This window comes from Pyrus communis, chromosome 10, assembly GCF_041283825.1.
Source record: "Pyrus communis isolate YQ-2024b chromosome 10, ASM4128382v1, whole genome shotgun sequence".
In the NCBI taxonomy this organism is placed as follows: Eukaryota; Viridiplantae; Streptophyta; class Magnoliopsida; order Rosales; family Rosaceae; genus Pyrus; species Pyrus communis.
Window position 1 is genome coordinate 28,405,550 of NC_142574.1, and position 25,465 is coordinate 28,431,014.

Sequence of the window (25,465 nt, forward strand, 5' to 3'; positions counted from 1 at the left end):
CTAACGAGCCCAACCCAACCCAAGACAGGGTACTTGGATTCAGTCCAACTGGTTCACCTTTGATGTAGGGTGTTGTTATTCCTTTTTGTGTAAACCTCACCCGGTAATACATCGACCAAAAACACTGTCCCAATAACACTAAATTTTTTTATCAATATGAGTTGGTTTTATTTTAAGAAAATCTAAAATTTAGGTTTTAAACTAACTCAATCATTTTTTATTGACTTGATTTAAAATTAGGTTCGAGTTAAAACCTAAAATTTGGGCAAATTTGATTCAGAATTCTGGTCAGGGTTAAAAGGCTGGCCCACCTTAGGGGTGTGGACGCACCTAGAAAAGTGAAGGCCGCAACAAGGTGACGTGCCCCAGGTGCGAGATGCGCAAGAGCTGACATGAAGTATGGACCTCCAAAAACGGGCCCAACAACTCTTTTTCCGATCTAACGATTTTAATTATTGGACCTTTGGTTAATCCAATGGTTCAGATTCTATTAAATACATTGAATCCAATAGCTGAGATCGAATATGTCAAATTTAATGGTAAAAAAAAATCTAACGGCCCAAAATTAAATCCAATGGGTAAAAAAATTAAAGATTTTATTTAAATCAAAGTAACCCAAAAACTCTAAAAATACATGTCTCATGGAGTTGATTTAGTGAAAAAAAATTTCAACTCTTATCGGAATCTAAATATTTTTAGGTTAAAATGTAAAAATAAATTTTGATAATCTACATAAATTTTGTTCTAAAAAATTACTGAAAAAAAAAAATTCAACCTAAATTCATTCTTAATAATCTCGTGCTAAAATTTTACCCATAACCTTTGGAGCATAAAAATTGTTTCTGGGTTAAAATCTAAATTTTCTACGTTAAAAATTTTGGTTTTAACCCCAATCATTGAAGTCGGTCTAAAGGAAAATATTTTTTCTCACCACGTTTAAATGATGGTAATGTTCACCATCGTATTTATCATTGTTAGATGAGTGCATTTATTTCACAACTCTCAAAATTTAAACTCACCCAGCAATATTGAATATGGTGGTGAGGCATTACCACCACTAAAGGTGGTGAGCAAAAATGCAGTCTTTATTAGAACTTTACAATTTACAGTTAACCACTTGAACTTCATTGTTTGTGACAAGTTGGCACGTTCCTATACATTTTTTTTTAATTTACTATTATTAAGGGGAGAGAGAGAGTTCGAAACTATTACTTAATTTAGGGAAAAGGAAGTTTCGAACCCGGGGTGAATGGATAAAAACCTAACACCATATCCATTAAGATATTGGGTCACATACACGTTCCTATACTTCCATCAACCTTTTGTCAAATAATGACTACGTACTTTTTGTGCTCAAGGTTCCCTATATCAATAAGATAGGAAGTCTTTTGCCTGTTGGAGATAGTAGACCGAGATTCCTACATATATATGACATAGCTCATGAAATAGACAATCGGATGAAAGAAAGTGAAACACTAAACAGAAATATCATTCACAAAATCCAAGAAATCTTGAATCAATATAACCAATTTGTGCAAATATTTCACAACCTAGCGCAACGTCAAGATTTGCAAAATTGCAGATTGATTATCAAGGTTCAGCTTGCAAATCAACAACAATATTATTTACCGTCTACATCTCAGATTGCTGCAATCATATTAGGTGGTGAAGGATCAGAAAACATTAGAGGTCGGGATATCATTGTGCAAACTATAGATGGTCAACTTAAGAGTATCAAAGATCATGTCGGCTACTATGACCCTTTACAATATCCATTGTTGTTACCTTATGGAACATATGGATGGGATGTGAATATTCGAAATAACAACCGCATAAAAGTGACATTGTGACTATTATTCTTATGTTCTTCAGGTAACCGAAGACCTTCATCTCTGTACACATAATATTAATTTTTTAAATTATATTATGTTGAGTGAATTTTTTTTTATCATTTTAGATCTGTCAACACAACGAATCGTTTCTACTTCATGGTGGTCGCCTATTGCAGCAATATGTAGTTGATAACTACGTAAAGATTGAATCACAAAAGCTTAGATGGATGTGTGATAATCAACACACAATTCGATCTGAATTTTACCAAGGACTACAATACTCATTAATTGTAGGACAAAATAATGCAAGTATAAAACTTATCCATTTATACAATAACACTTGTGCTTCATTTTCATGTTCTATCATATCAAATGAGACTTATTAGTGAGTTATAACAAAACAAATATAATCAGACTTATTAATGATTTATAACAAAACAAATACAGGAAACATCGGTCATCATAGGACTATATTACCGTCACCTTTTGTTGGTGGTCCCCATGACATGTATCGAAGGTATCAAGATGCAATATCTTTGGCTCAAAAGTATGGAAGACTAGATATTTTCGTAACAATGACATGTAATCCAACTTGGGAAGAAATAAGTGATGAGCTATTACCTGGCCAAACACTACAAGATCGACCAGATTTGCTTACAAAGGTTTTTCATGCAAAATTCGAAGAGTTGAAGAATGATGTTATAAAAAAAAGGTGTTTTGGGTAGAGTTCTTACATATGTATATGTCATTGAGTTTCAAAAGCGTGGTCTCCCTCATGTCCACATGATTCTCAAGTTAGAAGAAAATGATATGCTTAATAGTCCCCATGATTATGACCAAATGATGTGGGCTGAAATACCAAATCCAAATGAAGAGCTTGAACTGTATAATGCTGTGTTAAGGCATATGATACATTGTCCATGTGGAAGGCACAATTCACAATCACCCTGTATGAAATGTGGGAGTTGTAAACGAAATTATCCCAAGCCATTTGCACCAACTACAGTTCAAGGAAATGATTCTTATCCAGTCTATCGTAGAAGAGATAATCATGATCCTATTCCATTAAATCATAATGCACGTATAATGGTGGACAATCAGTGAGTCATTCTGTATAACTCATGGCTACCCCTCAGATATGATTGTCATATTACTTGTATAAATATGCTTACAAAGGTCCTAACAGAGTAGCTTTTGAAGTTTATCCGGAACCTATTCAAAATGAAATAAAGCAGTTTGTTGATGCAAGATGGGTTTGTGCACCTAAAGCTTTATGGAGAATATTCAAATTTGTAACTAATTGACTTTATCCATCGGTCGAACGACTACAGATTCATCTTCTCGAAGGACAAACTGTTCACTTTTACCCTTACCAAAGAGTATCATATATTTTGGCAGATGACACAAACTCGATGACTATGTTGATAGAGTTTTTTTTTACCAAGAATGCCACTTGCACGAAAGCACGACAATACTTATACCGAGAGTTCCTTAAACAGTTCAGATGGAGTCAAAAAGATAAAATTTGGAGTAAGGGGAACAATAACCAGAAAGTTATTGGCCGAATATATGCAGTCTTTCCAAATGAGGGTGACAAAATTCTACTTGGGTCTCCTTCTTAATCGTCTTAAAGGACTAACATCATTTGAGAATTTAAGAACAGTCAATGACATCGTTCAACTAACGTTTAAGAAAACAGTGCAACAACGAGGTTTGCTAGAAGATGATATAACATCAGACAGTGTCTTCGTGATGCCTCTAACATTCGGATGCCGTCAACTTTACGAAGGTTGTTTGTTACCATCTTAGTTTACTGTGAGTTGCATAGAGTAAGAAGATTGTGGGATGAATTTAATTCATTTATGGTAGAAGATTATTCTGTTTCAAATACCACAAGTAATAGTTCTATCTTGAACAAGCTTTTGCAAGACTTAAACGAGCTATTAGTGCAACATAATAAGTCTGTGTCTTATTACAATCTACCACAAATAACACAAGATTGTGTTAGAGACAACACGCTTCCAAGAATAATATAAGATGAAGTATGAAGTTTCACTTGACATCTCTGACAAGACCTCAATGCGGTGCATAATCTAAATGAAGATCAAATGGCGACATATGACTTGATTGTATCTGCAATTCAACGTCGAGACCATGCCATATATTTTGTGGATGGCCTTGAAGGGACGGGAAAGACATACCTGTATCGTGCATTGTTAGCAACCTTAAGGAGAAATAGTCATATTATATTGGCAACAACATCATCTGGAATTGCAGCAACAATATTGCCAGGAGGAAGGACAACACACTCAAGATTTAAAATACCTCTCAGTCCAGATGCACCTTCCACATGCTCTACTAGCATCTAGTTAGATTTGGCATAATTGATAAGAAGAACATCAGATGTTATTTGGGATGAAGCAACAATGACACACCAATTTGCATTTGAGGCTCTTGATCGAACATTCAAATATATAATAAGAGTTGATTTGCCAGATGGAGGAAATGTTATGATTTTTGGAGGAGATTTTTGACAAATTCTTCATGTTGTTCCGAAAGGTACGAGGTTTGAATTGATGCAAGCAAGTATTATTAATGCTTCATTTTAGGGACAAGTGGAAATCCTTCGCCTTAGGCAAAACATGAGATCCATCAACGATCAAGATTTTTTAGAATTCTTACTTCGTGTTGGTAATGGGGACCAAGAAATAGCGATTGACAACATGATGCAATTACCATCATCTATAGTCATACCATGGAATGGCGAAGAATCCATTGTCCAATTTGTTAATCAAGTTTTTCCTGATTTGGAATGTCATGTAAATGATGCAAGATACTTGGTGGAAAGAGCGGTTATAACTCCAAAAAAATTAGGATGCTAACAAACTCAATCAAATGATCATTGATAATTTTTTGGGGTTTGAACGCATCTTATACTCTTTCGATTTAGTTGGGGACAATGTGAGAAATTTGTATCAACAAGAATTCTTGAATTCAATTTCACTTGGTGGCATACCCCCTCATCAATTAACTTGAAAAAAAGGTGCCCCCATAATGCTTTTAAGAAATATCGATCCGAAGATGGGGTTGTGCAATGGCACAAGACTAGCTTGCCATGGAGCTTATAATAATCTAATTGATGCTGAAATCTTATTTGGTCTATTTGCTGGAACTAGAGTAGTTTTACCGAGAATCTCTTTAAAGACCACAGAAAGTGACGGACTCCCATTTGAACTGATGAGAAAACAGTTCCTATGAAATTGAGTTTTGCACTAACTATAAATAAATCACAAGGGCAGACATTACCAAATGTGGGTATTTATCTACCAGACCAAGTATTCAGTCATGAACAATTGTATGTGGCTTTATCAAGGGGAGTATCGTCGTCTTCAACAAAAATCTTGGTGAAGAAAGGAGAATTACACGGTCACGAAGGAGTTTTCACAAGAAATGTTGTGTACAAAGATATTTTGCTTCCATCAAATATATGATAAAGTTACATTCATTCTTTTGATGTTTAATTCACTTTTCAAATCCACGTAGATAAATACATCTAAATTGTATAAGTCGTGCGTAGAATGCTGTAATTATAAAAGGGCCTTCCGCACGTGCGTAAGCGCGTGGGAGGCTAGTATATATAATACTCATATATTTAACAGCATTACCCTTCAAGGATGAAAAAGCACATATATAATCTAAAGGTTTGTGTAATTTTGGCAAAATATAATTTTTCTATTTTTGAAAAAAGAACAGCATCATGCATTGCACTCAATGTGGAAAATTTTTTGCATAGGACAGTCCTGACTGCATAATTGTTCATGCGTGGATAAAGCACAATAATTTAAAGGTTTGTCTAATTTTGGCAAATATAATTTTTCTACTTTTAGAAAAAGGACAGCATCATGCGTAGTACTTGATGTCCTCTTGAAGTAGAAAAATTATTGCATAGGACAATAGTGACTGCATAATTGTTCATACGTGGATTTCCTAGATTCACACATATGCAGAAGAATATCTCAAACTTTTTCTTGAGTTGTCAATTCATATCAATATAACTTTTCAGATCTTTGTATTCACCAAAGTCGAGCTCAAAGAAGAAAATCGACTCAAACGACGTTGCCCAACGATAAAAATTAGAGAAACTTAATATAAGTTGATTAAGAGTTTCTATTGGAAATAGTCCAATTTTTACTCCCTTGTAGACTAGAAACATCCGGCTGCAAAAGGCATGCATACCAAGAGGTCTTGTTTTTCCTGGTCACCTATCATCTACACAGACTTGTTTCCGTCTCAGATTGCCTTTAACCGCCGATGCACAGCACCGGCCGCCAAATAAAGATTTCTAATTTCTTGGGTACTTGAAATGTTCCACTTTTGTTGTTTTTATTCCACCCATGTAGGTAGACAGCAACAAATCAGTTGTAAAAACTCACTTCACAAACCATAGAAAAACCTTGATAATCTTCCACACAATCAGGTACCACAGGTAATTTATTTTCATTCAACCTTGTAGGTAGACCCAACAGGATCCTCTCTGGATTATTTTGGTGAGAATCCTGAGGATCCATGAATCACGTCTGTTTATTGTACATCGTACGATCAGTTTTTCTCAAGTATTGTTTATGTTTATTTTAAAAATAAAAATATTTAAAATAATTTCTGACCGCACGATGTACGATGAACATATATGATTTACGGATCTCCAAAATCCTCACAAAGAGAACCGCCGAAGATTCGGACTCTAGGTAGACAGAACAACTAGGAATCAACTAATAATGCTATTTCGTACCTGTCCTAACACCCAACCCAATTCCCCCCAGCAAACCCAATCGACCCATTTAGCATAAACTACATGTTAACGAACACAAATTCAATTTGAAACACAAATTACTTGGTGTACAGAAACCAGCGACCGCATTCACCCTTACTCAAATTATGAAGGCTAAAAACTCAATTGACTGGTTCAAACAAATATGCAATCGCAATTTTCATACAAAAAATCCATCTCACACATGCAGGTAGACAACTAAAGCAATTTTCGTCGTCATATCTGTTCTCCAAGTATCAATAAACCACAAAACCTAAACGAGCTGTTCGTTCATTAAGTTTTCATCATATGCAGGGATCACAAAGATTTGCTATTCAAATCTTAGGAAATCGATGGCAACTGATGTAATTTGTTTTAAAGTCATGGACACTTTAATTGTTGACGTGGATGTTTGCTTTACTTACTGGACCAACATATGAGGGTATAATACCAGTGGATTCCATTTTTCTTTCTGATATTTGTCTAAATTACCTAATTTTTATGTTGAGGAATAAGCTTTAGACTTTAGTTAATTTGAGTCCTTTCCTGTTGCTTCATAAGGTACCAAGCTTCTTCATAGTGCCTGCTGCCTTACACTAACCTGGTAGAAATCAAATATTGAAGGAAAATGGTGAGAGCTAATCCATGGATACAAAACCATCTGTGTTTGTGACAATTGAACACATTTAAATTTTGCTTGGTCTAGCTAGTCAAAAGTGACTCAATTAATCCATTGAGAGTCAAATTAAGCGTCATAGGTTTTGCTTCTTGACATCAACACATTGTCTAAAAATGTAAATTATTAAAAACTACTTTGAGAATGATACCTTTATAATTTGGAATACAATTCTCTTCCCTCCTATTTTCATCCCATTCTTTGCCCTCCTCTTACATATTTTTTTTTTTATCTTATTGTCTCTAAAAAAAATTAATATAAGATATTGACATGGTTAAACCGTAATAGTTCAAATAGAAGAAGAGAGAAAGAAAAAGAGATTAGGAGGAGAAAAAATCATCCTCTTTATAATTTTCATGTATGGTCTTCAAAATCTTCTCATACAGGCTGTCCAAAATCTAAAAGATAGCCATAAGGACGAAATTCCAACGTAGCCATAATGATGAAATGGCTATCTCATAGGAAAAGGGTGGGATAGTGGGACAAAGATTCTATCCGGATCATTTTTATGGGGATTTGAAGATAATTAATCGTGCTTGTTCATTGTACATCGTACAGTCAATTTTTATTACATACTATTTATATTTAATTTTAAATTTTAAATTTAAAATAATTTTTAATCGTACGATATATAATAAACGAACATAATCAATTGAGCTTTTAAATTTCTACAAAGAGGGTACGAAGAGAATCCTATTCCAGGATAGTGATATGCAATGAGATGCGCAGAGCTTGGAATGTATTTTCAAATATGGACTCTAGGGCCTGGGACATTTGGCAGGTGGCAGCTGCTGAGAGTGAGAGTGATGAGAGGGACTGGGCTCCGTAGTATTTTACTGTGCACACTTCCCCCACCCTCACGTATTTCTTGTTTGTGTGGGGAAGTGGGGACTCCAAAGCCCATGAATTTCATGCTGAAATCATTGATGTCCTTTTCTGCCCTCTCTCTTTTTCCCATATATGGTAACAAAAAAAAGCATTGGTCCTTTTATTACTTTTTTTATGTTAAAAGAAAAAGCTTAGTCTGAGTCTGACTCCCACTGTCAAACTGTAGGGTTGACGACAAATAAGTTGAATGGGGCTTCTCTTTGTGAGGATCTCAGAAATATTTCAATCATATTCGTTTATCATATATCGTACGGTTAATTTTTATCAGGTACTGTTTATATTTAATTTTAAATAAAAAAATTTATAATAATTTCTGGTCATACGATATATAATGAACGCATGTAATTGAAAGATCCTCATTCTAATCAGTTAAGCTCATGTGTGTACTTTGTAGAATTATTCACTCAAAAGAGATTTACATGTTCGAGTATTTATCAAATATTAATATTCGTCCAAAATAAAAACCCACTCGATGAATGAATTTCGGTTGAAATTTTAGCTGTAAGGTTTATAGCTTCAGTGTAAAAAACCTACAGGCAATTGAACAAGGTTTTTTTTTCCTATATTTCTTGGAATTTGATTTCAACCCAACTTTATTCACCGAAACTCAAAAGTCTGTACTTTGCTTTTTGAAACTCAATTTTGATCCCACTTTACCTCTTGAAACTCAAAAGTCGTCAATTTACTCCTCGAAACTTAATATTCATTCCATTTTGGCTTGTATTTATGTATTTGGTTAAATAACCGTTTACATGGTCTAATTAGGATGTACTTATGACTGATGTGGCACAAATATAAAGTTCATGTATCAAATCAAATGGTGCAACATAGATTGAAAAAAAATATATATTTTTTAAACATTGTATAATATATTAAAGAAAAGAAAAGGTAACAAAAATACAAAAAACAATTCCTCAGTTTCATCTATCCAACCCATCTCTCTCTAATGGTTGCCCATACATTCATCCCTTCTCCTTCCATCTCTAGCCACCTTATCCATTAGTTTTATTGATCTCGTTATTTCTTATGTTCTTAATGGAGGTGGCTGGTGAAGAGAGAACATAGTTCTTTTTGTTCTTTTTTACTATCCATTTATTTCAGAGAGAAATTTGACATGTTACCAATTATAAAATTTGAATGGATGAACTTAATTTAAAAAATAAAAACAAGGCAATGTAAAATAAATTTTGAATTTCAAAGAGTAGAGTGGCGAGTTTAGAGTTATAGAGAACAAAGTGGGATTAAAATCAAGTTTAAGTAAGTAAAACAGCGACTTTGGAGTTTTTAAGGGGTAAAGTGGTATCAAAATCGAGTTTCAGATAGTAAAGTGACGACTTTTGAGTTTCAGGAGAACAAAGTGAGATTGAAATCAAATTTCAAGAGCGTAGTTGAAATTAAGCCATTGAATAGTTTACTTCAAACTTTCTAAAGTCAGTTTTGAATATAAAAGTAAGCTCAATTATATGGGTTCTAAAGGCCAGATCGATGTCGATCTCCCTGTAACTACTTTTTTTTTCTTTTCAATCAACTATCAATCCCTTTACTTGTTCAGTTTTACCCCAAATGCTGGAAGAAGTGGATCTTTCAACATGTTGATGTTATCCACTGTTTTGGCTGACTACGAAGAGCATCGAACTTTCAAAAAGTGTCCCAAACATGTTATGTGTTTAAGTTTTGGAGTTTCCCTCAAATGTATAGTAGCGAGCTATGAACTTTTTAAGGTCAGTCACTCTTAAGTGTATGAATAACATGATAGCCCACTTACACTGGTCACTTTTGTTCATAGTTAAGGTAATCCCATGCACGAGTTTTTTAAAATATTGATCTCGCGCGCGATAGCTACCGACGTTAACAAAATCCCTAGCTCGATATATTTGCTTTGAAATGGGATATGATATGAATTGTACCATGTCACTACAAGAAAAATGAGCTATGGGTACAAAATAAAGGACACAATTGAGAATTTTGTGCCTGTTTGACCATCAAAAGACTGAAACAGTTCCTATTTCATAGAGGGCACCATTGATTGTGCCTATTGTAAAAGAAAATAGGCACAAATACATTATCTGACAGCTTTATTGAAAAAAATGGCTCTAATATATTATTTGTGCCCATAGTTTGCTTCTAAAGACACAATTCTTTGTTCTTTATTATTTTTTTTCAAAAACTTGTGGCCCACATCCATCCAACACTCTCTTTTCCGCTTAACTCACCCACTTCTATCCAACTCTCTCTCTCCCCCCTTAACCTACTGACACCCTTCGTAATTATCCCCACTATCACTCCCCCTTAGCCCACCCTCATCCATCCAACTCTATCTCTCTCTTCCCCTAACCCACCACACCCTTCGTAGATCATACTCCCCTCAACCCACCCACATCCATCCGACTCTCTCTCTCTCTCTCTCTCTCTCTCTCTCTCTCCCTCTCCCCTTAACCCACACACATCCTTCATATTTATCTCTTTCATATTTCCTTATTTTTAGTTCTGGCTCTTCCCTCTCTGTTCTCTCTAAAACGACCAAGCCGGACTCGCCGGACAAGTTTCGGCCAAAACTAGATCTCGACCCAATAGAGAAAACTGATCCTCTCATAGTGAGCTTCCTATCTATGTAAGTGGGTTTCTTCAATTTTAACTTTTAGATATGAAAAATTCTTGAGATTCAGGACTAATTCGGTTTTAACTTGGCATGTTGAAGATTTGGTTAGTGGTTTTGTTTGGGAGATTGAATTCAAGCTGAACTGTAAGAAAGTGGTTCAAATTCTTGGATTTAGGTAAGAACCCGAGAAACCCTAACCCTAAACGTAGCCTTCTTTCGATTTCTAAGAGCTTGGCTTGTTTTTGTGTGTTTTTATGTGAATTATTTGAAGGGTGGTGATTTTATATATGAAAATCTGAACTTTTTGCCTGGAATTTAAGTAGGTACAATTGTATGGAGGAATTGGTTAGAAGAGATTGTATGTGTACCAGATCTGGGTTTTTTTCAAGCCGCACCAGATCTGAATTAGTGTTCTTTTTGCGGCTTGAGTTTATATATTTTCAGATATGAGTTATTTATTATTGTTTATTTTCTGTATGCACGTCACAGTTTACTCACTTGGAGACTCGCTCCTATCGTACACAATTTTCATGTACCTCCCTGTCTCTCTTGTTCTATCAATTTTTGTAGTTCTACATTTGTGTGTTCTGTTTGTTGATCAAATTTAATGAATTAGATCGATGGTTTTAATTTTTTAATACTAGTCATGACTTTGGCAATGAGAGGTCCAAATGCTGCATATATCATCTAGATTAGTTCGTCTGTGGAGCAAATGGAAAGATAATGTCATAACAATGTTGTATTGTTTTCTTGGATGGAGAGTTGATTGCCCTGTTTTTATGTGTTTGGTAATGCAGATACGAGAATGTAACTGTGGTTGATTGCCCTTATCTTTCAGCAGATAAGGGCAGTTTTTGGTTTTGGCATTTAAGATATTTAAGTAGGGTTTCTCTTGCAATTGTAGAATTTTTTAATTTTGGAAGCATGAATTAAATGTTTGGGATTAACTTACAATGCTTCCTATCAAAACCAATTAAAACCATTTTCTGAATCTAATGTTACAATCTTGTGCACTCTCATTGATAAGCAGATTTTCATTATGATGAATTTTCAGTCTTCCTCAAAATCTTCATAACTAAAATTCATGTGGCATTCGGTGTGAATTTTGTCGAATTTGTCTCATTGCATTGTATTGATTTCTTGTATTGTTACCATGCCCGTCAATTTTTCCTTTTTATTCCTAACTGTTTTCACTTTCAAGGAAAAGAGGTTTCTTGTTTGATGCCTTGCAGGAGAGCTGTGGTTTTGACAATTGGGGCAAATAAACGTCACTTATGAAGTATGTTTGTTACTTGTTTCATTATTAGCAAATGAACATAAATTTAATTTGTTATCTTCATTTAACTTCTTGATGATCACATTATGTTGATAATAAAAGGTGAAGATCGGATTTGAGTTTTCACTCCCTAAAACACTACGATGTCTAATAAGGAGTACGTTTCTTACTGGATGATTTTATTGTTAGAAATGAACATATGCTATTGTTATGTTGTAGCTTCTTAACTGTTTATACACAACTAATAGTGGGGAAGGATTTTAGAGGGATGGACTATATATTACATTGGTACAGCCTACAAGTACCCACTTGAGGGCTTTGTTGCAAGTTTTTAGTTGTAGTTAAGTGTTTAGGTTGCTCTTAGGAGAGACTGAACAGTGAGGAAACGTGCAGTCTTAAGAAACTAAACAGCTCCATGAATCTTATCTTTCCGTATGGAAACATGGAAGCCTTCACTAAAGCTAAAAATTAGATTTGAAAATACTTATTTATTAGCTTGTGCGTTGTAGAGCCTATAAGGTTCTTAGTAGTTTCTATCTTTCTTAGAAATTTATGTCATAACAATGATTGTCCAAACTTTTATTGTTTTGTACATCTTGTTTGCTGGTAATGATGGTTTTGCTGCTTAATTTAGTTGCATATTTTGTTCACTGTAATTTGGTATAACAAAGTAGCAATGCATCACTGCTATTGAGTTCTTAATGCCGATTGAAAGTTTTGGTCCTTGAACATGACTGGAAATAGGTCCTTTCTTTTTTTATTTTTTTAATTTCATTTTCACTTTCATTTGGATTTCAGGAGGATGATTGCACCATCCACCAAGTTGGAAAAAGAGGTGAATCTTTGATATGGCAGATCTGGAACTTTTATGTATTGATTTTAACCAACTCCTTTTTAGGTGTAATTTTGGACTTATTTTGTTTTGAAGTCGACTATATTTGTTTTGGCTTCTGATGAGGTGCAAGGCTTGCTGGGGAAGATGCATTTGTCCAAAAATGTCTGCTTTCAAGTTCTTTTTGCATTAGAGATGAAATATGTAACATTACAATATATGTTTCTGAGATTGAGAATGTGTTGTAGGCTTTCTACATTTTATGAAAATTTAAAAAAAAAAAAATACCTCAATTCAGTTTCAGTTTTTTCAATTTTGATTTTTTTTAATATTTAATTCTTGTTGGCACAATTATAATATAAGTGTCAATATGGCTGGAAAAGGTCTTCTGATAAAACAGGCACAAATAATGGTCCATTTGTGCCTACCTCTTTGAGCACTAAACAGTGTATTGTGCCCTTTTAGCAATGGTGACGCCCATAGAGGGCACAGATACAAACTTAGTAGCTGCACTGTTGCTATTGGTCTATGGGCACATGTCTTGGTGCTCTTTGGCCTCAAAGGGCACATATAATTTATTGTGCGCAGTGCCCATATTTTTTGTAGTGTGTCTGTCATAAGAAAATGTGAGAGAAATTAAATAATTCTAGTACCAAAACGTTTTATACTTCTGAATTTTTTAAGACCATTGTATTTCTATAGTTTAATGACACAAAATTGAGGTTTCATCATAAAATTAATTGGCTTCTACAAAAAAAAAAAAAAAAAAAAGATTGTAAAATTAATTGGCAATATAGATAGTAGCCTAATTTCTTATAAGTGCATGCAAGGTCTATCCTCCCATCAATGTGAGATTTATTCTCAACACATCCCCTCACGTGTGCGGTGGATTTTCAAGCGGACAACATAAATGGGTGACGTGGAGCACGTATAGCCGTTGGTCTTCATACGTGGTACAACCTACTCTGATATCATAAAAAAGTTAAGGTTCTACCATCAAATTAATTGACAACATGAAAAATAGCCTAATTCTTAATAAGCTCATGCAAGAGTCTTTCTTCTATCAACGTGAAATTCATTATCAACAATTAAGCTGAGAAAATAATGTGGTGACCTCTCAAGCAGACCAAGGAACGGATCAGAATACTGGCATAGACTATGGACAAATGAGAAGTCTAAGTTATAGCAGGAAACCATTACTTTTTGAGTCCAAATGACTAGATCTGAGTCACATCATGAATATATAGTTGTGAATGGATCTTGAAATTAAGTAATTGCTTATCTATCTCATAAACTACTATATATAAATACTATAATTTTTAATGGCGAAAATTGATTTATTCGACAAAATATTTTCGGAAAATGACACTGTCCCGTTGAAGGTTCCTCTCTATATTTAAGTTGACAAAACTAAACAATATGATTCTAAAAAAGTATTTGAAGGCTCAAAATATATTGCACACACGTGCATTTCTTTTGATCAAAACTAAAAACTAATATATCTAAGTTGGCACACCATCTGTGTTTGGAACATAGGATAGTATGCTATGTTTGTAATACAAGTGAAAAGACACTAAAATTATATTCACTCTTCACTCATATTATGTCATGTGGTGTACAAACTTGTACTCCAGGTGCATAGAAAAATCTATCAGCTCATTAAACTTGAAACTCATAAAGAATAGAAAAAGAAATTATTATTAGTATTTTGTGACAATTATTGTGTAATCTTCAAAATACAATTTCTCACGTATTATTTCACAATATATATATATATATATATATATATATATATATTATGCTTTTTTAAGTGTTTTGAGAATATAGCCACGACAAGTTGCTTAGTAGAAAAGTGCGAAAATCAACTATTTAAAGGAAAAAAAAAAAAGAGGTTTTGGGTTCGATACTTTATAAATTGTGAATTTACTTGATCGTAATTACAACTAGAGTGTAATTCCCAATTGGCCACCTCCGGATTTGGAAGAGTTAGATTGTCCCCCTTAAAAGAAAAGAAAAAAGAAATATAGTGGCATTGAAATGAACATAATATAATTAAAAAGGGTATTTTATAAGTTGTAGGCCATATAAGAAGAATCCGGAAGCATAAACAGGACGGCGACATAATTTTATGTTTAGGGGGCCAAAACTAAAACACAATAAGGTGATGGAATTGTAGAATATTTCTCCCTTAGATGGCCACTTCTCGTCTGCGAGTAGTTTTGCCTCAGAATCATTCAATGTTTATGTGGTTTATTAAAATAAATGATTTATGCACGTAACATTATTTTATCAAAATAAAAAATAATTCCACTAAAACCAATAGTTAATTGGAAAAGATGACAATCATAAACACTTTCTTTTTCAGTTTATATATCTAAAAAAACTTAGGTAACACGATGACGACAAGCATTGAATAATAATTGAAGGTACTCTATTTTCTTTTTGTTGTTTGAAAAATAAAGCAGTTTTTTTTCTTTCTAAAATGGAGAAAGATTAGGTGATATTATTTCTTCGGCAATAGTCGCGTGCGAGATACTTACCATCCCTTAAATGGATGAGGTTCATTACACCCATAATTTGGAACGTAGACTACTAATAATAAGCATAACTATCTGCGCCAACTGAAGCTAAAGCATCTGCAATTGATTTCGAAAAAAAGCAGTTTATAACAACTATTAGCATTTCATTTTTAGCACGTTTTTGTACATTTAGTTTGATTGGTTTGACTCACATGAATTAGATACCTAATTGTGAATTGTGAAACCGCTGAGTGGACTATGTAAATAACTTTTGTAAATATCATACTGTTCGTCGATTTTTTTTTTTGTTGATTATTGAAAATACGTTTCTTCTTATCCAGAAAAATAATAATTCAAATTCAGAATATGTTCAACAAAATAGGGACAAATATTTATAGCTAACCGGTAAGTACGACACATGCAACACAACTATTTTAAGTTTATACATGGAAACCCAACGGACAGTTCTGAACAAGAAGACATGAAGATGATAAACTCGCATTAATGTAGAAGCTTGGTGGTTGTTACATCCAAACAAAGAACCAAAGGCACAAAAAAAAAAAAAAAAAAAAAAAAGAAGTTAAAAAGGAAAGGAAACAGAAGAAAAAATAAAATAAAAGAAGTGAAAAAACACGAGCAAATTGGAGTCAACTTTTTCACACCTATTCTGAGCTTTGACAAAAGCCCTAGTATATATTGGTTTTGCTAAAATTGGGAATTGGACAGCATCACAGCAGCAGACTTCTCAAATAGTCCTAGCCTATTATCGGCCAGCCTTGACCTGTACGCAGACTTTTTGTATTCACTCCACGTGAACTCCTTGTACAAGCTTTCTTCTCCTTCTGCCATTAGAGACGGCAGAGGTGCTATCTTCTCACTCAAAGGTGGCCCTCCAAAGTAGATCATTGAAACCCTTGAACTTTGTGTGTCAGCCAAAACCCTATGTTTCACGCTCTTAAACCGCCCATTAGTCATCACCTGCATCAAAATCCCACTCCCAAGTTAGCAAAAACAGTAAGTTTATTTTACTTTTACTGCAAACACATCTTAAGATTTTTTATCACCCTCAAAAAAACAAGACGAGGTGGAAGTTAAGTTTTTAAGGTTAATCACCATTGCTTTATCACCTCCAAGACAAAGGAGGAAGTGATTGTTATGGGATGTTGTGAGAGTGTGTTATGGAAGAAAAATGAAGAAGCAATGCAAGTTGCCTGCTAAAAGACTAGAAGTCAGGTGTTGACCTAATATTCCAAAGCAATTGATTGATTGACTGATAAAAAAAAGTGACAAAAAATCATAAAATAGGCAAGTATCATAAAAAAATTGGGTACCTGCAAGCAATCACCAACATTGATGAAAAAGGCAGTCTGATCAGGTGGGACTGTAACCCAAGTCCCATCTTTGAGACTGATCTGCAGGCCTGATGTGTTGTTGGATTTCAGGACAGAAATGATCTGTGGGTCTGTGTGCTCCCCAAACCCTATCAAACTTCGTCCACTCAATGCGCGAAGCTCTGGGCATGGCGGATAATAGTTTAGCCTGAAACATGAGTCACTCTTCTCACCTTTCAAAAGCTTGCTCAGCACATTCCTTTGATCAATCCCCAGCCCATCAGCCACCATTTCCAGCACTTCAAAAGTCATGTTCTTCACTGCTGTAATATAATCCTCCACTGCGTCACTGAGAAAGAACAAGTAAATTAGTTAATTTAGAATAACGAATTTGAAACGAGCGCAGGAGACCAAAAGATGAGCGTTACTATACTGGGTTTATGTTTTTGTTTCTTCGTAAAGCAGACGATTTCCAGTATCGCTTGTAAAAAAAATGAAAATAAATAAAAACAGAGAAGAACAGAGCTCTCTGTTTTTTGCAAAATTTTTACCGGAAAATTTCAGGATTTTCCTTGAAAATGGGGAGGGATTTATGAGAGATGTCATCAAGATTGGTGCTGAGGAGGATGTATTCGATCCAACCCACGTCGCCGTTTGGACCGATTCTCTTGCTTCTGTAGCCGAAAGGGTCGGCGGGGGCTGCCTTGTCCTTCTCCGACTGGGGCAGGTTGAAAAATTTGAGAGCTTGGGCTTCCAGTGTGGTCATGAAGTCCAATGGGACTCCATGGTTGATCACCTTAAACATGCCGTGCTCCTCACAAGCCCTGACTATGCGGTGCTTTGCGTCGGCGCTTGAGAGGTCGACGACTGGGATGCCGGTGAACAAGCTGGTGTGCTTGCATGTTTTGATTAGGTCAGAAAAATGGTCTAATGTAGCTGGTCGTGACAGAACCACCATAGCTAATAGATATGTATTTTTAGACAGACAGAGAGAGAGAGAGAGAGAGAGAGGGGGGGGGGGGAGGTAGAAATGGTTTGCAAGCTTTCAGAGGAGTTTGCGTTGGGTGAGAATGTGGACGAGGAGGAGGAGGAGGGTGATGGGGGTTTAAATGGGGGAAAGGAAGGTGTGAGGGTTTGCTTATGCATGAGTCAGGGGTACAGAGGCGTTAGCAACTATAAACAGGAGCCATCTGGCTATGTGTGTCTGCTTGGTGTGGTGTTTATGGAAAAGGGATCCGGAGCCTACTGATTATACAATCCAGGTCCTTCAAAATTGATCAAACGGCTAAAGTTATTATAACTTTTAATTGGGCTTCCTGTTTTAAACGTTGGATCAAATTTCAAGAGTTCAGATTGTGTGATCAGTAGGCTCGGATGGAAAGGAATCTGGAGAGGATCCCTTTCCGTGTTTATGCTATCCAGGAAGAGAAAAACTACTTTTCCACTTGGGTGGACATCAACTTTTTAAATTAAATTTGATAAATTATATGACGTGATTATTGAGACTTAAGTATTGGTTAAAATATTTATTTTCTATTGGTAACACATCATATGTTTTGTAAATTTTGTCTATTTATTTCCGTGTTTAATATCACTCTTTCGGATTTTCATACCAATAATTCTATTTATATACACAAAATTAATACGTTTGTTCACGTATTTTTAACAAAGATAAGATTTACACACAAGCCTCACCTATATTAGAAAATGCAAAATTGTTATGAAGTTTTGAATTGTTAGATTCTTAATATAAGGAAAAAAAAACATAATAACCAAAATTTAACGTTTAAAAGCTCTAATATAAACACTCCGGAGTTCTCTCAAATATTATATTACTATGCTACATAGAAGAGGACCACTGTATTCACTGTTATAATCATATTTTAATAATATAGGTTTTTATACTATATAAATATGTTTTTCTTACTCAGCACTTTCGAAATGATATATGTATTGCATGTATTGTTGTTTAAATAACGAAGCAGACTTTTTTACTTCCAGTTGCATGCTGAGTTACATTTTTACCAGTGGTACAAAACATTTACTTACTTCTTCCTTACCGATAGAGGAATGAAACCCTTCAGAATTCACCCTATAGGATAAGATAAAAATTAAGATTCATCGACTTTAATGGGTTGATCCAGTGAAACGATTCCTAACCCGAGTCGAACTCTCACAAATGAATTTCTTGAGTCACTGGCTTTACTTTGAAGTCCGTTTGATCCAAGGGCAAAAATACGCTACGATCGTGTGATACTTGTGATGCATGAAGAGTAGAATTAGTCTGCTATTAATGTGTGGTGGGATATCTCTTATATTCTAAAAAAGGAAAAAGAAAATCTAAGAGTTGTAAAATAAAGGAAGGTGATTTGGAGCAGCGGTTACACGATGAATTCTGATTCCCTCCCTTTAAGAGAAAACCACAAGTGTTGTCAATCAAACTACTCTCACGAAACTTTTATTTCAGAGGTGTTTTGTCAAAAATGCTACTCTTACCACATTTGTATCATATCTCTAATAGAAATGAGACCCACATGTATTAGGCCCTACCTCTATTAAAAAGGTGATATAAATGTATTATGAAAAACGTGGTATGTGTATCATTGCTCGTGTTCTAAAATGATACTTAAATGGTGTTCCTAATTTTGGTTCAACAAATGGAATGCTCTCTCGATGTATGTTATTTAAGGAATACGATCAACACCAAACGAGTTTTGGCTACACAATATGTGGTTATGGACTGTCATGTCGCGCGTGTTATTAATTATTTACAGTATAATGTGAGTAGATGTTACATACACATGAGTAAGCGGCAGTGATACATGCATATTAGGTTTATCTAATATTCTTTTCGAATTTTTATGTTATGTTTTCAACCTATAGTCCTTGAGATCCCATTTCAGTAATAACTATGAGTATTGCTAATTAAGGACACAAAAGTTTTCACGAACTCATCATAAAATCTGATTGTTGAATCTAATTCTTTAATACATATGATATATCTACACTAAGAAGTGAAGGAGAAGTCTAAACCTTACAATGAGTTAGCAATAATAATTTGTTCTAATTCGCCTTTGGCAAAAATATAATTTAAGATCTGTCAATTATAAATGAAGAAAAATACTAATAAACCATAATACTAAGTAGTTAAATCTATTTTAATTACTATGATGTTTATGTACATCATTTACAAAACATATTTGACTAGTAAATTGGGTGACTGCCACTATTATGCTTGCGTATTGAGGTGTGGGAAACTATTGAAAATTTGAAAGAGAATCTGTAAAAATTCTACCAAAAAGATAAAAGGTCTACTTTCTCCTCTTCTACCTATCTGATTCTATGAGGGTGTCATCAGTCATCATTCAAGTTAGGAGACTGGTTAGGGCAAAAGATCAAGAGCTTAAATAAACCGAAGTGTTTGTTGTTTTACACCTAAATATGATGCGGACTTCCATGTGTAAAAGTTCCAATTAATACACTATATTAGTATTTAGATGAGGAAGGCTAAAAGATGAAAGGAAAATATTTGACTGCTTAAATGTCGGTATCTTAAAAGAGAAAAGGAGATCGATATGAGCCCAAACCCTGTGCCTCCAACAAAGATTCCAAATTATTATTGTTAAGTACTAATTAACTATAACTATAAAATCAAATCCCTTTTATGTTAATTAACATTAAAATGTTAGAGAATATGATCTCACATTGGACATATAACAGATTGAAACACAATTAATATATAAGATTTTTCATCCATAAATCATCGATTTCTTTTGTGATAGAAGTCAACATTTAAAAAATAAATGATTAAATTGAAACAATTAATTTGGATGATATTATTGATGGATCATGTTGAGCCTCGGAAGTTTAACATAAAATAGTTAGTAGTGTGCGGTGGGGGCTGAGGTTTTTCTCACTGATAATAATAGGACACTGTCTTGTACCCAAAGGTCCCAAAACTACCCCTAATCACATCACTTGCATCAAATAGTGTTTTTATTAAATAATACAAATTATTATGTATGCATGAAAGTGATACTTTCTTTTCGTATTGGGATGAAAGGGATATAGTTGACTTTAATTAATTGTTTGAACAAAGAAAATATCTATAATTTATTTACGTAAAAACTAATCAGTTGTCTTCTTTATTGTGGTGCTATGTGTTTTGGTTTGGCGTTGCGAGTTTGCTTCTCAGCTGCAGAATAAGAGTGAAGTATATACCCATAGTAGTTTAGAGGGCACTACTTCGCTTCCCTAAATTCATTTAATCTTCTTATAATCTTACTTTAATATATGTGGCATGTATTCTAGAAAATAAAATATCTCAAACGTTAGACATGTAATGGGTCCGGTTTGGATTTGATATATTTCATCAAGATATGGTCAGATTTTAAATAATTACTGACTTTATTCAATATATAGTGAACTTCTTTTAGATATTATTGTTTTACTTTATTGTTTTTTGCTTTAGTTTTACTTATTTTAAATATTATTGTTTCTTATTAGAATATGTCACATCCTGGTCCGGGGTGGATCACTTTCCGGGCCCGCTCCACCACCGTAGCACGATATTGTCCGCTTTGGGCTTACCATTCCCTCACAGTTTTGTTTTTGGGAACTCAGGAGCAACTTCCCAATGGGTCACCCATCATGGGATTGCTTTAGCCCCCTTCTCGCTTAACTTCTGAGTTCCTATGGAACCCGAAGCCAGTGAGCTCCCAAAAGGCCTCGTGTTAGGTAGGGATGGGAATATAAATTTAAGGATCACTCCCCTGGGCGATGTGGGATGTCACAATCCACCCCCCTTAGGGGCCCGACGTCCTCGTCGGCACACCACGGCCAGGGTTAGGCTCTGATACCAAATTGTCACATCCCGGCCCGGGCGGGACCACTTCCCGGGCCCGACTCCACTACCGTAGCACGATATTGTCCGCTTTGGGCTTACCATTCCCTCACGATTTTGTTTTTGGGAATTCAGGAGCAACTTCCCAGTGGGTCACCCATCATGGGATTGCTCTAGCCCCCTTCTCGCTTAACTTCGGAGTTCCTACGGAACCCGAAGCCAGTGAGTTCCCAAAAAGCCTCGTGCTAGGTAGGGATGAGAATATACATTTAAGGATCACTCCCCTGGGCGATGTGGGATGTCACAATCCACCCCCGTTAGGGGCCCGACGTCCTCGTCGGCACACCACGGCCAGGGTTAGGCTCTGATACCAATTTTCACATCCGGCCCGGGGCGGATCACTTCCTGGGCCCGCTCCACTACCGTAGCACGATATTGTCCGCTTTGGGCTTACCATTCCCTCACGGTTTTGTTTTTGGGAACTCAGGAGCAACTTCCCAGTGGGTCACCCATCATGAGATTGCTCTAGCCCCCTTCTCGCTTAACTTCGGAGTTCCTACGGAACCCGAAGCCAGTGAGCTCCCAAAAGGCCTCGTGTTAAGTAGGGATGAGAATATACATTTAAGGATCACTCCCCTGGGCGATGTGGGATGTCACAGAATATACCTTAAAAAATAATGAACTTACTAACCACCTTACATGGTTTTTTTAAATCCTAATAAGATAAGGGCATTTTAGATACTGTAAAAATTTCATCCTTTTTACCTTCTCCCTCTATATAGATAAATATTAGATGAAAGTAGTTAACTTAGTTCTATAAATGACAAATAATTGTGTTCTTCTTTAGTTTCCTTTATTCAAGGAAAAAGTAGTGGTTAATTAGGGATAATAATTGTGTTCTTCTTTTGTTTCTTTTATTCAAGGAAAAAGTAATGGTTAATTAGGGATAATATTTAGGTACTTACTGGTGAATACTTATATACTCACTTTTATTTTGGCCCATTTATATTTTAACACATATTTCATTGTTTTTGGATATTTAAAAAAAAATGGAAAACTAATGTAAAGGGCTTGAAAACTTTGAGTGTTAACGATAAGGACAAAATAAAGGGTAAAATGAATAGTACCAGTATTGACTTTTTAGTGTAAAATTTGGTTTTTCGTTAAAATGAACAATACCATGAGTTTTTTGTTAAAGTTCCTTAAAAAATAAGGACACATGACATCTTTTAGTTGTGTCAAATCAGAACGTGAGTAAATGAGACCCTAACTAGTAAATACTTAAGTATTATCCATTAGTTAGAGTTGATCGTTGGGTACAAATAACAAGTTTTTTGTTTTCCATTGCAAATAAATAAAACATGGCGCACGTGAAGTAAGCAAAGTAAAATGCAAACATGAATTTTGTTAAGTTGGCTAAAACACTCAAGTTTGAATTTTTTTTGGTGTTTTTTATTTGGGATTTTGAGCAATTTTAATTCTTTTAATAAGTTTAGCCATATTTAATCAATATTTTAAGTGATCATCTAAAATTGAAAGTGTATTCAATCAGGATTTTAAGTTAGTTTATCAAATCCTATTGAATACAGCTGTATTCAATTAGAATTTCATGTATATATATTCAATTAGGAAATGATTTTAAAGAATTTTAAAAGTTGATGAACTCAAGGGAATTGGAGAGATTTCGTAGTGTATTTTAAGCATTCACAAATTTCAACTTTCCCCCCAAGATTCGAGAGAATTGAATCAAATTTTTTTCTTAAAATTTCTATAAATCAGTTAGACTCTATCAAAATCTATAAATTTATTCCTATAATATAAATAGGTCTAGTGTATTATCATCTCGTTTGTCAAAAACAAAAGTAACAAAATATGATGGACAATTTACATTTTGCACTCTTACCGTTTGGGGCACGTATCAGTTTGATCGACATATTTAATATTTTGACATTTTACTATCCCAAAGTGACATAGTTCTACACTATTGTCCTTTTTAGTTTTCAAACTATCAAATTAACTGTTATCTTTTTACTCGACACTTGATATGCCTACTTTTTAATACATACACGTCATATGAATGTCACGTATGTCATGATTAATCTCCATCTATATCTAGAAACTTCAGGTTTTCTTAAAAACAGAAGTTCTTATTTTTCGTCCAACATTTGTTAATCTATCTGTCATCAATATGATCAATTGCAAGGAAAAAGACGGGACAACTTCAGTCTATGTTGTAAAAATAAAGTTAACTTGACAATTAGGCTAACAGAGGGGCCAATAATATAAGGATTTGTGACTAAAAGTAATTATATATAATATTGACGTTCTCATTAAGGAACAAAACTCGGAAAGAATGGTCCAGGTAAAATGTCACGTAGTATAAACTATCAACAAAAACAAAGAAAGGTCAAAATGATTGCTACGTTCCGAAATTCTCAAGACAAAGATTTTCACTTATCCACTAGCATAGTTGAACAAGAAATTTCAATTACTGGCTGGCTCCAATGAAACTAAGCTGTTAACTTCATTATAGTTGAGTACTAAAAGTAATGGAATTGAATTATTGTTAATATCACCCTTGCGTATGGTAATTAAGGATTTGTACATATATTTCACTCTCCTTTCTACTTTTTCACTCGGTGTAGGATTCTTTTCTCTTTAAATTCTCTTTCCTTTCAGTCTCTTCCTATTTAGACGGTCAAAATTAAGTGATGTCAACATTTGATGTTGGTTTTTTATGAAAGGAGAAAGAAAAAGAGGAAAGTGAAAAAGGAAGAGACTGAAAGGGTAGGAATTTGGAAGGGAAAAATCCCACTCCCTTTCACTCTATAATTTTCTCGTCAATATTAATTATTTTTGGTTAATTGGCCGGGTGATTAATCCATTTGGGAGACATGAAAAATGCTTATAACAAAATAAAAAGGATAATGCTAGGAAAATCAATCAATAGGAAATAAACACGTTAATAAATACTTAATTAAGTAATAATTCAATCAACATTCAAATTATTTGGTTTAAAAATTTTAATTTAAAAATTTAGTCTCCATAGTATTACTCAATTAAAATTCTTTAATTTTATGAACTGCCAAAGAAATGCACATGCATTTGGTCAAAGGACACAAGAGACCACTTTGAATCGAAGATTCTTTATATGGTACTCCATATATGATATTTATTTTTGGAAAATGAAATAACCGTATAGGTCACACTATTATTTTGTTTCCTAATCGTTCAAAGGTGCTGATTAAAGCACTGATACGTTGCTTGCTTGTGTAGGAAAAGAATAATGGCGTGTGGAACAACTTCTTTTACCAAGTCATGGTCAAACTCCCCACGGGGTCAAATCTTATCAAAATAACATAATTATTATATGTGACAACCTGAAGCCAAACCCCAAAGATAATTTCAATAACAAGTTTCGAATCGTTTTGTTTACAGGTGTGCAATTTGTGAAGGTTTCGGGTACTTCCTTTGCATTTCAACTGCAACTAGTTAAAGCAAACGACCGTTCCATATGGAGGCCTGATAATGGACCTTTTCGTTGACGGTAAGAATCATTAAATAATGGGAATATATTTTTGAAATAATATGACTACTTCGCTATTTATAGATGAAGTGAGACTTTAAGCAAATGCTGGATTGTCTTATTGGTTTGTAGTTATTATGTTCTTCAATCATTGCATTTCGCGTTCAAGTTCTCCCTCATTCTCTTTAGAGTAGTAGTATCGTTTGTAAAAAACTTTTAAGACACATTCCATTACTTGTTCAATGCTTGTGATATATTTATTTCCATTTTAAGAATGCGTTAGAACACCTCTTACTATCACCACACATGTATGCATATTCAACTTACTGTCAGATA

General features: G+C 34.5%; 1 protein-coding gene, 1 long non-coding RNA gene and 1 pseudogene across 4 annotated transcripts; 2 read left to right on the plus strand and 1 right to left on the minus strand.

The window, feature by feature from the left end:
- Positions 1–3,278: 3,278 nt before the first annotated feature.
- On the plus strand, positions 3,279–5,323 carry LOC148693838 (uncharacterized; annotated as a pseudogene).
- Positions 5,324–10,130: 4,807 nt separating this feature from the next.
- Positions 10,131–13,203, plus strand: LOC137740870 (uncharacterized). Of its 3 annotated transcripts, XR_015951856.1 has the most exons (4): positions 10,131–10,814; positions 10,902–10,977; positions 11,600–12,081; positions 12,877–13,203. It is a non-coding gene; the product is annotated as an uncharacterized LOC137740870 (long non-coding RNA). The 3 variants fall into 3 exon arrangements; XR_015951857.1 differs by having other exon boundaries at positions 10,133–10,814; positions 12,004–13,203; XR_015951855.1 differs by having other exon boundaries at positions 10,139–10,814; positions 11,600–13,203.
- A 2,708-nt stretch (positions 13,204–15,911) lies between these two features.
- LOC137727329 (gibberellin 2-beta-dioxygenase-like) lies at positions 15,912–17,776 on the minus strand. The gene is made up of 3 exons (XM_068466195.2): positions 17,312–17,776; positions 16,761–17,109; positions 15,912–16,407 (listed from the first exon to the last, which is right to left on the minus strand). The coding sequence occupies exons 1-3, from the start codon at positions 17,716–17,718 to the stop codon at positions 16,135–16,137; spliced, it is 1,029 nt and encodes a 342-aa protein (XP_068322296.2). The 5' UTR covers positions 17,719–17,776; the 3' UTR covers positions 15,912–16,134.
- Between the last annotated feature and the right edge of the window lie 7,689 nt (positions 17,777–25,465).

Coding starts and splice junctions, on each gene's coding strand:
- LOC137727329 (XM_068466195.2), bottom strand. CDS start 17,718: ATGGTGGTTCTGTCACGACCAGCTACATTAGACCATTTTTCTGACCTA. Junction 17,110..17,311: donor GAAAATCCTGAAATTTTCCG/GTAAAAATTTTG, acceptor GTTCTTTCTCAG/TGACGCAGTGGAGGATTATA. Junction 16,408..16,760: donor ATGTTGGTGATTGCTTGCAG/GTACCCAATTTT, acceptor ATTTTGATGCAG/GTGATGACTAATGGGCGGTT.